At 40.9% G+C, this 15,217-nt stretch overlaps 1 protein-coding gene across 5 annotated transcripts in view; it reads right to left on the bottom strand.

The window, feature by feature from the left end:
• Positions 1-2,044: 2,044 nt before the first annotated feature.
• Positions 2,045-15,217, bottom strand: part of CDH11 (cadherin 11) — an 81,394-nt gene continuing 68,221 nt past the window's right edge. For all 5 annotated transcript variants that reach the window (XM_041397393.1, XM_041397390.1, XM_041397392.1 and 2 more), the window contains 6 exons: positions 14,175-14,428; positions 12,847-12,983; positions 12,527-12,648; positions 11,360-11,477; positions 5,240-5,491; positions 2,045-3,921 (listed from right to left, as the gene is read on the bottom strand). In XM_041397393.1, the coding sequence (XP_041253327.1) occupies positions 3,425-3,921; positions 5,240-5,491; positions 11,360-11,477; positions 12,527-12,648; positions 12,847-12,983; positions 14,175-14,428 (1,380 nt within the window). In that variant the 3' untranslated portion in view covers positions 2,045-3,424. The remainder of the gene's footprint in view (positions 3,922-5,239; positions 5,492-11,359; positions 11,478-12,526; positions 12,649-12,846; positions 12,984-14,174; positions 14,429-15,217) is intronic.

The following is a 15,217-nucleotide window of genomic DNA, read 5'->3' on the forward strand; positions in this document are numbered from 1 at the left end:
TCATGGCAGGAACACGGCAGAGGAGATCTGAGAATTCCCAAACAAACCCTCCTCTTCCCTATCAGTGCAAGCTGGGAGAGCTCCCTTAGCAACCAGCCCTGCACTTGCTTCCCTAATTGCTTCTTGCTAGGAGGAGGAATGGCATTCCAAAGCACTGCAGAGACACAGTGGCACCTTGGCCTCCTGCTCTCCTGTTGACACCCAGCTAGACCAGGAGCTGAACAGTTCTGCCAGCTGCAGCTCAGGATTCGCTCAGCTCACTTAAAAGTCCCTCTGGTAAGATCAGGTTTTCTGTTACTGATGGTGTTTGGAGGGCATTGTTGTAGCCCCTTAAATGATCCTCAGGCGAGACTTGCAAGAGGCAAAACTGGCCAAAGCACCACCTTCACTTGCCACCGTCCCCTGCCTTACCTGGCTCAGCCGTGGTGATCCTCCTTGTGGTTAGGGTTTTCTCCAGACCCACTGAGGTTGTAATTAACCTTTCCGGTGTCTTCCATGGATGTGAGGTTCCGTCCTTGGGGAAGGCAGTGCCACTGCGCTAAAGTAACTGGAGTGGGTGAATTCCTTCCCAGGTGGCTCAGATCTTTGGGAACGCTGCAACAACCTAGGGCCCACAGCATTCTTGGGTGTGTCGGGACTAACCCGGAGCCGCCGTGCTGGGCTGGGTTTTACCAAGCTCGGATTAAAGACCCGAGGCTCCCGTTAGCGCTGCGGTGAAGTTGAACGCAAAGCAATGTCCTGTTGTGGTGCAGAACGCGCTGCTTGTCCAAGGTGCTGCCGGCAGTCCAGAGTGAAGATAATTCCCAGCATTTCAAGGCTGGCCTTGGCTGAGATGAGCAAGCCTAACTTAAAAAAAAAGCACTATCATAATCGCATGTTCACTGGGAAGGGGAAAAATAATCAAATGAAAAAGGACAAAACCAGCAGGGAAAGAAAATTTATTTCCAAGCATCTATGAGAGTGCTACAATAGAGACTAAAACTCAAAGCATTTGAAACATTAAAAAATGTAGTTGACAATGTCCTTCTTAAAAATTAAACATAAAAATGTAGAAAATGAAGTTATTAATTCTAAAACTTGCTCAAAAGTGAAATAAATCCAGATAGCATCAATGAGGATGGAGTCCTACAAATTACCTTTTTTTTTTACTTTATTTCAATTTGTTAATTTTCAAAGTGATACTCAATTCTTTTCTCTTTTTTTTTAACATTTATTTAAATTTATAATGGAGAAATGTGCAAATCTAGCAAAATATTCTTTGGATTATAAACAGAGAAAAAATCAACAACCAAAGAAATTTAAACCAAGTTAATAATAAACTATAGAATGCATACACCTATAATAAAGTGAAAAATTACAATAAACATTGTAGAGCAAATCTGCTAATTTAGCAAACTCTGCCTTATAAAACATAGGGATATAATGGGACAAGTGAATATGTTATGGATATAGAGCTGAAACATCAGTCATCATTTTAAGGAATTAAATTTTAATCTAAATACATGTATGGGGGGTCTTCAGAAAAGCAACACACCAACAAGTCAGATTTCCTCTCAGATCAAGCAGTTTGGTACCTGACTGCAAATGAAGGACAGGGTCTGTAAACAAATGTAGGAAAATGTAGATAATTTTTATTTATTGCCTCTTCCCATATTGCAGCTGCTGATCTCTGACCCCAAACAGCCAACTATATTAAATTCAGCAGAGGTACAGCTGTACACAGATGCAGGAAATGTTGATGTGCAGAACATATCCAAATCCCTTCCTCCTTCTGAACTAATGCTTAAAAGCAAAAAAAAAAAAAAAAAAAAAGTTATAGATCCCTTTTTGGATTAGAAACATGCATTACAAAGAACAATTCTGAAAGCATTCTGTATTTCTGTTGTCACAAATTAAAATGTCTTCCTATCTGCAGATTATACTATTCTGTTGGAAATTAGAAGGAAAAAAAAAAAAAAAGAAATCCCAAACACTGCCTCCCCCCCCACCCCCCGCAAAAAAAAACCAAAAAAACCCAACCAAACAAAAGAAAAATAGGAGTTAAGTACCGGAATCTTAATTACTACTCAGGTAAAGGTAATTGTCAGGTAGAACAGTCCTTAGGGAAGTCACAGCTAAACTGGGTCAGATTTCAGTCTCTAGAACCTGCAGAAGCTCAGCACAGATACAGAAACTCACAAGGCTGGAGTAAAGTGTAAGCACAGAGTACTCCCGTCCACCCACAAAGTCACTCCTGAAGCCTCGGGAATCTCTAAGATATAAGATAAATGCATATTACATGGGAAATATTGAAAAGTACTACACTTAATTTAATCCAGAAAACACAGTAGGACTATATGATGATTCTTACTGTGTTCTGGGAGCAGCCACAAGCTGTAGATAGAGAGGGTACAAAATGTTCACCAGACATTACATTTGTTTTAATCTAAAAAACATTTGTAAAATGTACTTGATTTTTAAATAATCACTTAACAAGGCAACAAACCAACTACAAACACATAATAAATAAGGTTATTAAAAGGTCACAATTGTAGTAAATTAGTCAGAACTATAAATGGGACATTAGAAACACTATGTTTTTCCTTATATGCTTAATAACCAGAACAAGAATTAAAAAAGAATCAGTTTATTTCAAAGTCTGCTTCTTATATTGAAGCACATATTAAAGCAACAGTACAATGTTCATAAAATATAAGTGTGATGCTGTAACATTTCTTACATGTCAGAATACTGATATTTGTATGTATACTAAAATAAGAATTTTAAAATTGTACAAATAGATACATTAAAAATGACATAGAAATAGGGCGCCTCCCACTGAACAAGACAGAGTTTTTATATCTGGCACGTATTAGTTTAAGATGAAAGAATAAGCAAAAAGATTTACAAGAATCAGCAGTAACAAGTTTGATGCTCAAGAGACATAATAATTGTACATTGTACTGTACATACATCATATGGGTTTAAGCTGGCTGAATATTATATATTTCAAGTTTAAAAATGCACTACCATATAGAGTGTCCATAGTTTAAGGCGAAATTACAGCTCAGAACTGTTTTCTTTTCTAATTTGTGGAAGCTTCTTTGAAATAAAGGATTTAGATGTTCATAACACATAGAAGATTTCCCTTATTTGTAGGTTTGCTTTTAGCATTTTCCTTCATTTAAATATTTCGCATTTCTTAAGTGGGTTTTTTCCTTCAGTGAAGCTGGCAGCCAACTTCCAGATTTGCCTTTTGTAGGAAAAGGTACTTCACAGTATTTACCACTTTCATGTCCTTTTTTTATCAAAGGAATCCTCTCTGTCAAACTTAAATGTTTAAATGAGATTTTTCTTGATTTTTAAAAAAATACCTGCTTACATTTCCTCTGGATTCTTCAGAATTTCAGACACAGTTCTTAAGGCCAAATCTTAAACTTTATTGTTAAGAATCATCATCAAAAGTGTCTTTGGAGCCATACAAGTCTGCAAGTTTCTTAAATCGAGGTCCCCAGTTTTGTAGATAGTCGTAGTCCAAGTCAGAATCTGTTGTTGCTGACTCCAAGGAGCTGAGGGACCCAGCCACAGAGCCCCTGCCCTCATAGCCATAGATCTGGATGGAGTCATAGGGAGGGGCAGTGGGGTCGTTGTCAGCCTCCTGTATCCTGGTGTTGATGAAGTCATCCACGTCCACGCTGTTGGGCGCGGGTCGCAGCCCCGGCCTGGGCAGGTACTGGTACTCGGGCTTGATGTCCTTGCGGGGCATGAAGCCGTTGATGCCGTCGGGGTTCTGCAGCGTGGCGATGTCAAACGCCTCCGTGTCCTCCTCGCCTCCGCCCTCGTCATCGTACGTGATGATGTTCTCCCGCACGTCTTCCTCCTCAAACACGATCAGGGGCTCTTTCTTCTGCCTCTTCAGGGTTACAAACAGCACCACAATGACTGGAGAAAACAAAGCACAGGTTGGACTGCACTGTCAAACAGCAGAGCCTTTGTAAATAATTATTGCATCCCTGAGCCCTCGGCTTTTCTGCTGGATTGTTGCAAACTTCTGCATTTTTAGTGCTCCTTGCTAGGTAAAATCAGAGATGTTTGTACACAGAACCAAACACACTGATCTGAGGCTTTCTGTCTGAGCTGCATGCCAGTGCTCTTACTAATTGCTCATTACTGCAAGACTAATTCAAGGGAAGTGTTTGTGGGGTCCCAAGTGCTGCAGAACACTGTGACACTGCCTTTGAGCAGCCCAAGCACATGAATATCTGCAACAAAACAAAGATAAATCTTTACCCTCTCCTGTATGCCCAAAGCTTAACTCTAATTCCAGAGTATTATTTCCATTAAAATGGAATTTTTTTAAGCAACACCTCCAAAGAAGTATTTGTTCTGCATTCTCACTTCAAATTTCTATAAAATAAAGTATATTAAAAAAGAAACATTATAAAATATTACAGGGAAATTAGAAAATATTGTGTATTTTTTTTTTCCAGATAATCAGGAAACATTTTGCAGCACTTTCTTAAAAGCAGGTCTTCCAAGCCACTTCTCTGGTTTCAAGACAAGATAGGTTTGAGAGAAATAGCTGGCAGGGACCATTAATCCTGGTTGACCTCAATAAGGAACTTGTTATCCAGGGAAGATCACAAAACTTAGAATTGTATGTCATTACCTCCTTCAAGCAGTGTCCCTGATTAGCTGCCATTAAGCCACAGGAGGACATCCTCCAAGCACATCTACACAAATTCTCTGGTGTTTGCTATTGAAGATATCACAGAAGCCCAGAATGGTTTAAGATGAAAGAGACCATAAAGCTCATCCAGTGCCACCCTCTGCCAAGGGCCTTCCACTGTCCCAGGCTGCTCCCAGCCCCAGTGTCCAGCCTGGCCTTGGGCACTGCCAGGGATCCAGGGGCAGCCACAGCTCTGGGCACCCTGTGCCAGGGCCTGCCCACCCTGCCAGGGAGCAATTCCTAATTCCCAATATCCCATCCAGCCCTGCCCTCTGGCACTGGGAGCCATTCCCTGTGTCCTGTCCCTGAAGCCCTTGGCAATTGTCTCTCTCCATCTTTCCTGCAGCTCCTTCAGGCCCTGCAGGGCCACCCTGAGCTCAGCCCAAAGCCTTTCACAGCCAAGCAGGCTAGCACTCCCTATAAAAATAAAAGCTAAAAAAATTCAGATTCATTTCTCCATCTTGGAGCTGAGGGCAGGATTACTTTTCTAAGACAAGCCCAGAGGAGCAGCAAGGAGGGAGCATTTTTCACCTAAGAGAATGACGATGCAGGCCAGGATGGCGATGAGGGCGCCGGTGCTGAGCCCCGCGTTGAGGACGTAGGCCTCGGCGTTGCAGGACAGCAGGGAGCCGCTGCCGTCGCAGCCGCACACGCGGATGGTCAGCGTGTTGGTGCTGCTCAGCGGGGGCACGCCGCCGTCACTGATGACGATGGGGAGGAGGTACAAATCCTGCTTCTGGCGACTGAACCCTTCCCGTCTGACCAGCACACTCGCTGTGTTATCTGGTTGGAGAAGAGAGAGAATCATTGTTAATTCTTCCACAGAATTGTCCTCTTAGGCAATATTGAAAAGGAAATTATCTCGCTGCAAAGGCTCTCAATTTTCTGGGGCTTTAGCGTTATTTCTACAATAAACCAGTAGAAAGCGCCGCCTTTGTAACGACCTAAGAGCAATTACAGGATTGTATTTAACTCATATAACACCACACTCAGTTTTAATTCTTTAATTAACTCAAGCAACACAGATAGTCTCTGTCTGATTGCACCTTTTAGTATCTGTAACTTTCTGAGAAATTCACAATATTTTTTCAACTACCCAAATGGCTGGACCTTCTTATTGCTGTCTGATCTGGTTTTAGTGTCTCTCCAGAATTAAAGCTTTCAGTGGAGGGGTAAAACCCATATCTCCCTTCTTGGAGTCACATCTAAAAGTGTGGTAGATGCTGTTCCCAAATGGGCTCTGATAATATGACTCCCACTGTAACACAAGCCAGTATTTGCTGTGTATGAGCAAATTTGAGCCTCCCTGCTTCGGTAAGAAATGCTGAAGGTAACAGCGTTTTATCAGAATCTGGTTTTCACCCAAACTTCCAAAGCCAGAATTAGAGAGCTTGATCATACATGCACAGTATGTCTGGGCACATTTTGAGTCATGTGGATGTGAGGAAGAATTAAATCACAGAATCAAAAATGCCCTGAGTTGGAAGGGACCCACAGGGTTACATGACTCCAAGTCCTGGCAGTATTTCTGTAACTCTACTCCCATTGTCCTCACGAGAGGTGACCTGCCATGGTGCAGGGGACAGAAAATGAGCTGCCATCTCAGCACAGGACATTTTGGATGGTCCTGCATACTTCCTCTGGCTAGAGCCTTGGAAAGGGGACAGTGTGAGATGACACCCTGGGCTGAGGCAGCCCGTGCTTCCTGCTCTCAGGTGAACACCAACAGGGGCCCCTTGTTGTGCCCCTCCTCTCTGTCTCAGCTCAGCCTAAACCAAAGTTTATAACAGTTGTAAACATCCCAAAGTAAATAAAGTGAAGCAATCATATCCGTGGTTTTCAGACTTTAAAAGCCAGTTTATATTGAAGATTTATTCCATACAACCATTCGTGGCTTCCTATGTTCTTTATTTTTAACTGTATAACAGAAAGGGGGGTGGGGGGGAAAGAGCAGTTCTTGTGTCTGCTGAGGGAGGGCTGTTCACCTCCAAAGGTACCCACTGTACTGCTGCCTCAGGCTTCTGCAGACTAATCATTTTCCTGTTGAAGAGTCAGCATAAATCCCAGAATTTAATAATGCAAACCATAAAACCTCTCCTAATGATCTAATCACTGTGATTTCCGTGGAAATCTGTGAATAAATTATACTCAAAGAGAAGCGTTCTTGCCTTGCATTAACCATCCTTGCAGGCAGTGCCCCTGATGTAGGACAAGGTCTGAAACTGCCCCCAAATTTTGTCAATCTATGGGATGAGAAGGATGCTTGCATTGCTTGACTCTCCCAGGAACTTCACCAGAAAGGATGACTATTTAAGGTAGGAGCTGTTTGTTACACACCAAATGAATCCATCCCCATTTCTGCCCCTGTCCTGCCAGCCCACACCCCTGGTGCCCTGAACGGCCACCTGGGCTGGACACAGCTGTTGCTTTTTGGTGTTGAGTCTCACAAAAACAACAACAGGGTAGAAAGGAGCTTGTTAACTTCTCCTTTGCACAATGTCACATTTGCTAAGGACAGAGACTGATAAAGATCGGATTGTTTATTTCTTGTGACTCTTGGAGGTGTCTTTTCTCCCTCAGAGTCCTCCAAATCTCCTGAATGTTTACATGCATCATCTAAACTTTGAGGCACAATTTTTTACAGGACCTTGGTGATATCAATGTCTGCATGACAGAAGCCTTATTTTAGGACTTTAATGGGCTTGTAACAATTTGGTACAAATAGGAATGCAACATCTAATACCTATTAGCTAACAAACTAATATATTGATCCAGAATAAAATATTCTCCAGAGTCCTCTAAAATGCACTAAATAATTCATTTCCTCAATGGGAGAACCAAGACCAGCTCCATTAAATAAAAAACCACAACAAGGCAGATTATTCTTGTGGCAAAAAATATGAACATTAACAGGGGGCTGAGCTACAGCTGCCTTGAGGCTGCAAAGACAATGTGTAAGGAATGAAAATACCATATATTAGTATATATAGTCTTTGGCTACGCATTTTTATCATATATTTTAAATTTTTCTTGCCTTTTGTCTGCTGAAATAGCATTCCTAATTTAAAATAAGAAAAGAATGGCAAATTATTCAGCTGTTATACAGACTGGCCTGGTCCACTGCAGTCACTTACACTAAACAAAACGGATTTTGATCCAATGGCTGATTTATCTGTATTAATGGGAAGTGATTTTTTGTTTAACATAAATTTTTAAAAAGAAAAATCCAATCAACATGCCTGGCTAAAGTTTAAAAAGGACTACAATGCATCAAGCTTAAAAGGTCATCTTTTAAACTTTTCCTTTTACTGTTTATGTTCACTTCTCACATTTAGAAGAAACATAATATCCATAAGAGGAAAAAAAACCCCCTTTTTTACCTAGATAAAAGATAACATCTAATCCTAGCTAATATTCTCATCCTTGCTTTTTTATTATTTTCAAGGCCCAGGAGTAGAACTATAATCCTGGTAAAATGGCATTTTTTAAGCCAACAGAAGTTAAATGTCAATACCAGCTTAAAACTATTACTTAACACATATGGGAGCTACTTGACTGTCAGTCCTAATGAACACAATAGGGGTTAACACAAGAAGGAAAAGAACAGTCATCTCAAGGCCATTCCCAAAATATCACATTTCCCCAGCTATTATTGCCTTGGCTATCCAATATCCAAAGATGTTGCAAGTGAAGATTCCCTGTGCTCTCCATGAAATCTTCACAATTAGAAACGAAAATTGCATTATTTCTTGGTGATACTTATACTGATCTCCCTGACCTTTGATTTTTGTCCTTTTCTCTGGTGATCTTATTGATGATTTCCAATTTCTCCTGTGTGCATAGGCAAATGTAACTTAGTTTTTGGGGGCTTGTTAACACATAGATTGCGTAAGGAGGATTCTAGATTGCAGGAGCTGACTGCAGTGTGAACTTTATCACCTATATCAGGCGTGAGTGCTGATTCAGCCAGAAAATGAAACAATTTCAGGGGTCCAGCTGTCTAAAATCCTTACCTTACCAGGAGTAGCAATCGTGGATAATCCATGGCAAAATCCTGTGACTTGATTGTTTGTGTGCTTCAAAATTTTCTTGTTGAAAAAGTGTGAAGCACATGTTTGAATTTAAAAAGTAGAGTTTAGTCACTGATTTTTGGGGGCTCACAAGTTTAATTTCAAGCTCTGTAAAGCTTTATCTTGTGAATTTGGGACTGCAGCCATTCCAGTAATGCCGTGCCGAGGGAGCCCAAGGAAAGGGCATCTCAGCACAGGACCCAGCAGGGATAAAAGCAGGAAATCCATTTACCCAAAATCTGCCTCTCTGCTGTGAAGTGCCACGAGCCTCTGCTGCTGCTTTGAAGGCCTGACTTCAGTGGGAGTGGAACTGAGCAGAGCCTGGGCAGACAGTGCTGTTTGTTTATGAGTTATAATATAAGGAAACAGTGCAAAAGTAATTCTGTGTTTTATCCCAGCGTGGGCCAAGCCATTATCTCATGTTTTCTATGGGAGATGGGCTCAGCTGAAGACTTGGTAACACAGTGGGCTATTAATAGGATGTAGGATGTGATTATGCTTTTTTGGATTACTGCAATATGTGATTACTTTCAGGAGCTGGTAAAAAGAAACTCTATTAAATTATAATTATGGGACTGTATTCACTTTAAAGTTCTGTAATAGGCCCAAACATTGGAGTTTTCATTAACTGTTCTCCACAGTTAATAAAGACATTTTTCTCTGAAAGCAGCAATTCCCTCTGAAAGCTGGCATGGCTTTATAGAATACTCAAACTTACAACTGAAAAAAAACAACTCTGAATTACTATGGACATTATTTGACTTGCAAATGGTAACACACTCTCCCTAAGAAGTTTTTTTATATGGGAGTACACAGAATTTCAACTTTTAAAATTTGTTCTAGTATAACTTACTTTAAAAAACTCACAAGAATATGTCAAGTAATAACATAATTGCACTGAGAATTGAACAAAATGAGGGAAAGAAAGGCTGGAAATGAATGAATTTCCTCAGACTATTATTTTCAAAAAAGAAAATTATATGGGAAGATTCAATCCCTTAATACTATCTTCTTGAAATAACCTTTTACATTACTGTCAGGTAGAAACCTTACATTAAACTGACTTAATAATTTCAACTACAACACATTTTTATCTGGGTTAATTTTGTAAGTAACAAATTTGCTGCATATGGAAATGAAGGATGAGTGGGATTGGCTGGAGTCAGGAACCATAATGCCACTCAGAGTATCTTCACTCTGAGCTGCGCTTCCTCTGCTAGATTGTAAAAGCTAATCTATTTTCAGTTTGATGTGGTGACCATAACATGTATTTTATAGCAAAACTTTGCCTCCGGGTCTCAAGCAAAGAATACATGCTTATTTACTCCTTTCTAAAAATACACCCATGAATTTTTCAAAATTGTGTTTTACTGCTTTAAAGAGAATAAATATATGCCCTGCACTGGCTCCTTTATGAATTGCTTATGTATGTACAAGTGTCAAGCACCAGGCAACAGCATTACTTTGATCAGTCAGGAATAACAGAGATTTTGTTTGGGAACTCTGATGATAATTACCCTCCCTTCAGATGTGGAGAGAGATATAAAGTGTGCCTCAACAGAACAGTTTTTACAGAAATCATGTATCTGGATTATGTTGCCTTTTGTACTTCTGGCACTCTTGGATTCATTATTTAAGCTAGTTCAACCAAGTTTTACTTTTCAGAAAACAGTCAAGTTTCCTTCAAACATTAAAGCTTGCTAATCAAAACTAATTTCTTAAAAGCTGAAACAGTTCTTGCCCTGTGAAGGGAAATAAAAAATGAACACTGAATCAGAATATAATTAATAAATTGAATAAATATGTATAATGGCCAAACCTGTTTTTTTTTTTTTTTTCTTTCAGTTTGCCCACTTCCTCTGGCTCCCTCAGCCTCTTGGCAAGTTCAGGTCCCTTATCTTATTATGTTGTGATCAATTGAATTTTGACACTCACCCAGGCCTGAGGATTTTTACTTACAAATTTTTTAGATCTTGCCATCAATCTGAACGCAAAGCTCTACTTTATTTTGTGAATATGAAGCTGGCAAAGGGATCAGGATATCCAGATCCTGAGACAGCCAGCACAGGTATGTTCCACAGCACAAATCCCTGTTTCATTTCCTGCACTGGGCAGTGATTTGATTCCATTGGGAATCTAGCCCACGTCTCTTGTGATCCATAATTTACAAAAGCTGGCAGGCACAGTGGTGAACAAATACAAGCAGCCTAATAATTTATGCTGTATCAGCTAATTTTAGGTTTGTCTAATTCAAGGCGATCTGCCAATTCCATTTACTGAGTGTTTGGCAGTAGTTTCATCCTCTTCCTGGGAGATAAAATGGCAGTATATTCTTCCTGTTGGGTATTATTATGTAATTTAAAATATGCATTCAAAAAAATTCAAGTGAGTTAACAAACATCCCACTTTCCCAAGAGCATCCTTGCATCTCAGCTGTATGCTTTTGCCTTCCTCCCCTAAATCTTGGAGAAAGACACTCTGCCAAAGTTAATGACAATGCAGTGGCATGACATTACATTGGCCATTAGTTCTACTTTGTCATTTCTTTGGATTCTGGTAGAATGGGAATCTTCACACAAACCTCTGTTGTCTCTGAGTGTAAAATTTGGATTATGAATAATTTCAGGTGGTAAACTGAAGATAAATCTTGGTCCATTGGCCGAGTCATCCTTGTCATCAGCACTAATTGTAATAAATTGCTGTAAAAGAAAAGCACTCTGTAAACAAACAGCTCCTTCTCTGGGTACATCACATACAGGCAGAATTCTGAGACAGCCCTTGAGTAAGAATTGTAAAATAGCAGAAACCCCCTCAAATACAAATATAAGCAATTAGAAACACAGAGCTGACTCCAAACTACAACAGGCAATCTTTAATTACTATTGCATTGACTGTCCCAGAATTACAGCTGTAAAAACACACATCTTCAACATTCTTATACACGAATATGTGTTAATGGTAACATAACAAATTAAATAAAATTCTGCAGAAAACTCAGCAGCTGAGAAGTCTCTTTTAAATTACTATGCTGACTGCAAAGGCACAGATCATGTGCAGAACTGTGTTTCTCTATGTTCCTAATTCCTTTTCCTCACAGACTGCCAGGAATAAATCTGTTGGCTAGACTCTACAGGCACTGCACTGGGATTCTTCCCATAAGACACTGAGTATTCCTGTAATATCCAAACCCATCTCACAACTGGGAAAGCTGCCCCTAGCTCCATTGTCCCTGTGCTGGTGGGTACTCCCAGCCAACACCAATCCCACTCCATGCACAAAGCACTGGATAACTGCTGATAGCAGTTCAGAAATAAAGTGCCTTTCTGCGTGCTCAAGGCTTTCTGGTCAAAACCTCAAAACAAATGTTCTTTTTTTCCTTCTCATTGGAGCTGACAGGACAAACGTCAGGTAATTCCCTGAGGGGAGAGCTGTGTGTGCAGGTAGGTGGGGGGAAACAGGGAAGGTGGTGGGAAAAGGGAAGGTGGTAGGCATGGAGGAAGTGGTGGGAACAGGGACATGCTGGGAACAAGGAAGGTGGTGGGAACAGTGAAGGTGTTGGGCACAGGAAGGTGGTAGGAACAGGAAGGTAGTTGGAACAGGAAGATGGTGGGCACAAAGCAGTGGACAGAGGAAGGTGGTGGGCACAGGGAAGGTGGTGGGCACGGAGCAGTGGTGGGCACAGGGTGGGCAGAGGAGGTGGTGAGAACCAGGAAGGTGCTGGGCACAGGAAGTGCTGGGCAGGCCATACCTGGTTGCTTCGGGCATTCTCACACACGAAGGCTTCATAGGCAGCCGCAAACCTGGGAGCGTTGTCATTGACGTCAATGACCTTGATTGCAACGGGAACTTTGGCTTCCTGGTGCTGTTTGTCTGCAGGAGAGGCAACACTCAGATAAGACAGAAGCAGGAAAACCCCTCAAAACAAATAAATTCCCAGCTGCATCCAAGGAAAGATCAAATATGCTGATGTATTTCTGCTGAGATTTCTTGCAGTTTATCAAACTGAGACAATTGGAGGATTACAGGATTCGTACCACTGATTCTCAAACACCTCAGTGAAATACTCACGGACTTCAACTGCAAAGACAGAGATATTGTGCCAAGCCATTTCTTCCCTATCCAAAGCCTTTATTGTCTTGATATTGCCATCTTCTGCATTAATAACAAAATATCTTTCAAGGTCGGTGTGTCGGTCAATTGAATATCTAAAGAAGATTGAAAGTCAGTAATTAGAGAAAAGAAGGACTTAGGAGTTTCATGCATCCAGATTTGTTCTATATAATTATTATTTCTAAATAACTGTAAGAAGTACACCTATTGTTGTCCTCAACATCATTGTCAAAAGGATGATATGTGTTTTTTTAAAAGGAGAATCACCTGGTTGGTTTCTACATTTAGAAAAACAGTACATCAGAATGTTTGTAATAAGTGAAAATGCTGGTCTTTGAAGTCTCTATATCAAAGCCATAATATATTCTTTATTTTCTTCTCTTATAAAACATGATAAAAATATCTACTGAGATTTTTTTTTCTCTTCTGTTTCATATTAATCTTGGTGATCTTTTAAGTCTTCCAGTCTTTGGTTTACTTGGAATATTAATTGATCATACCAATTTATCAGCTATTATCCACTCTGCACATTTATACAGCTTTATACAGCTCTGACTTTCGTAACTTCACGTTGAAATTCTTTGAAATGTTAAGTATACCCACAAAAGAGGTCTTCATAATTTAAGTTACACTGAGAACATGACAAATAAAATTAAACTAATAGAAGGCTATCATAATAAAATAATTCTTTACTATGAGGGGGGGGAGGCCCTGTCACAGGTTGCCTTGAGAAGCTGTGGCTGCTCCTGACAGTGTCCAAGGCCAAGCTGAACACTGGGGCTTGGAGCAACCTGGGACAGTGGAAGGTGTCCCTGCCCATGGCAGGGGGTGGGAATGGATGAACCTTAAGGGTCCCTCCAGCACAAACCATTAAATAAGTCTGTGATTCCAAGACCATCCAACATAACTGCAGAAAGTAGGGGTCTGTGTGGGCTTGTCTTTAACAATTAACATTTAACAATTACCCAGCCCAATCCCCAATCTACATCTTAGACTTTGATACATTGAGAAAAATCCATGTTGTGATAACAGCACAAGATATTTGTGGAACATTTAATTTAGAATAGAGTCTACCAAAGATGCACTTAAGTATATTTTAATTAGACATAGCTATAGTATGATACAGGCTTTGAGAATCTGGAAGCTTGTGGAACAGGCACAAAAACAATGCTGGATGGTTAAACTTTCAATATTCTGGGTGTCTGTAGATCTGTCACACTGTCTTCAGAACTTGCCTAACAATTCCACAAGCTAATGCTCAGAAGGAAATAGGAAATCCAGCAAACCTTATAGCACTGTTGGCAGCATCCGGGTCTTTGGCATGTACTTTTCCAACCACAGTACCAGATGCTGCATTTTCCTGTACTTCAAAAATGTAACTTGGCTTCAAAAACACTGGTGGCTCATCAGCATCTTCCACCGCTATTTTTACTGTCACCGTGTCCTTGAAGGGCCCATTGCTGATGAACTTGGGGTCAATGTGGACATTGGCTGCCTCCACCTTCAGGCTGTAGGACTTTTTGGTTTCATAATCTAAGGTCTGTGAGAAACAAGAGGACAGTGCGTTCCAGAGTCAGGGAAACCAGGCTGTAAGAGCAGCAGGCAGTGCCCTAGTGTTCAATGACATCAAACAAAGGTGAGCGTCTGTCAACGAGCTTGGACTGAAATGTGTGTATTTCAAAACATAAAGACTCAAATGGAAGGAGCTACATTCTATGTGTGGAGCAGCATAGGAAGGCACTCAAAATATCACCACAGAGTCCAGGTCTTGCTGTTTGCTTGCTGTATCACTGAGGAAATCATAAGTACTGGAAATACGAATTTTGTCTCCATCCAGCCTTCCAGGCAGCACAAAAGTGCAAGGGATGGGAAGGGGGCTCTCACAAGAGGCCTGACTTTATCCAGGTTGGCAGGCATTCCATGTGGATGTGGTTTGAAATGCTCCTGGGTGCACCATGAGATAGCACAAGGATAAGTTAAATTATTTAGGTAGTAGGGAATACACAAAGATGGTTTGGGGTGCTTTCATTCCTGCAGTTCTTTCCAACCACAGAACTCATAACGCTTTCCAAAGGGGAGGTGGAATAATGCCCCATGGGACAAGTCCTTTTGGGAGCCTGATCAAAGCCACAGCACCTCTGTACCTGCATTGGCGTGAAGTGGCTGTGGGGCTGCACCTCAAAATGATCACTCAGGTGCCAACCACAATTCCCAAAGTATGTTAACACCAGTGGAGTGGAGTGACAGCTCACCCACATTTCAAAACACACAAAAAATCCACCCCCACCTCTAGAACAGAGACAGAAGTCAAACCAGGGCAGTTTTGAGC

Source organism: Onychostruthus taczanowskii, unplaced genomic scaffold (genome assembly GCF_017590055.1).
Source record: "Onychostruthus taczanowskii isolate IOZ18803 unplaced genomic scaffold, ASM1759005v1 scaffold139, whole genome shotgun sequence".
In the NCBI taxonomy this organism is placed as follows: Eukaryota; Metazoa; Chordata; class Aves; order Passeriformes; family Passeridae; genus Onychostruthus; species Onychostruthus taczanowskii.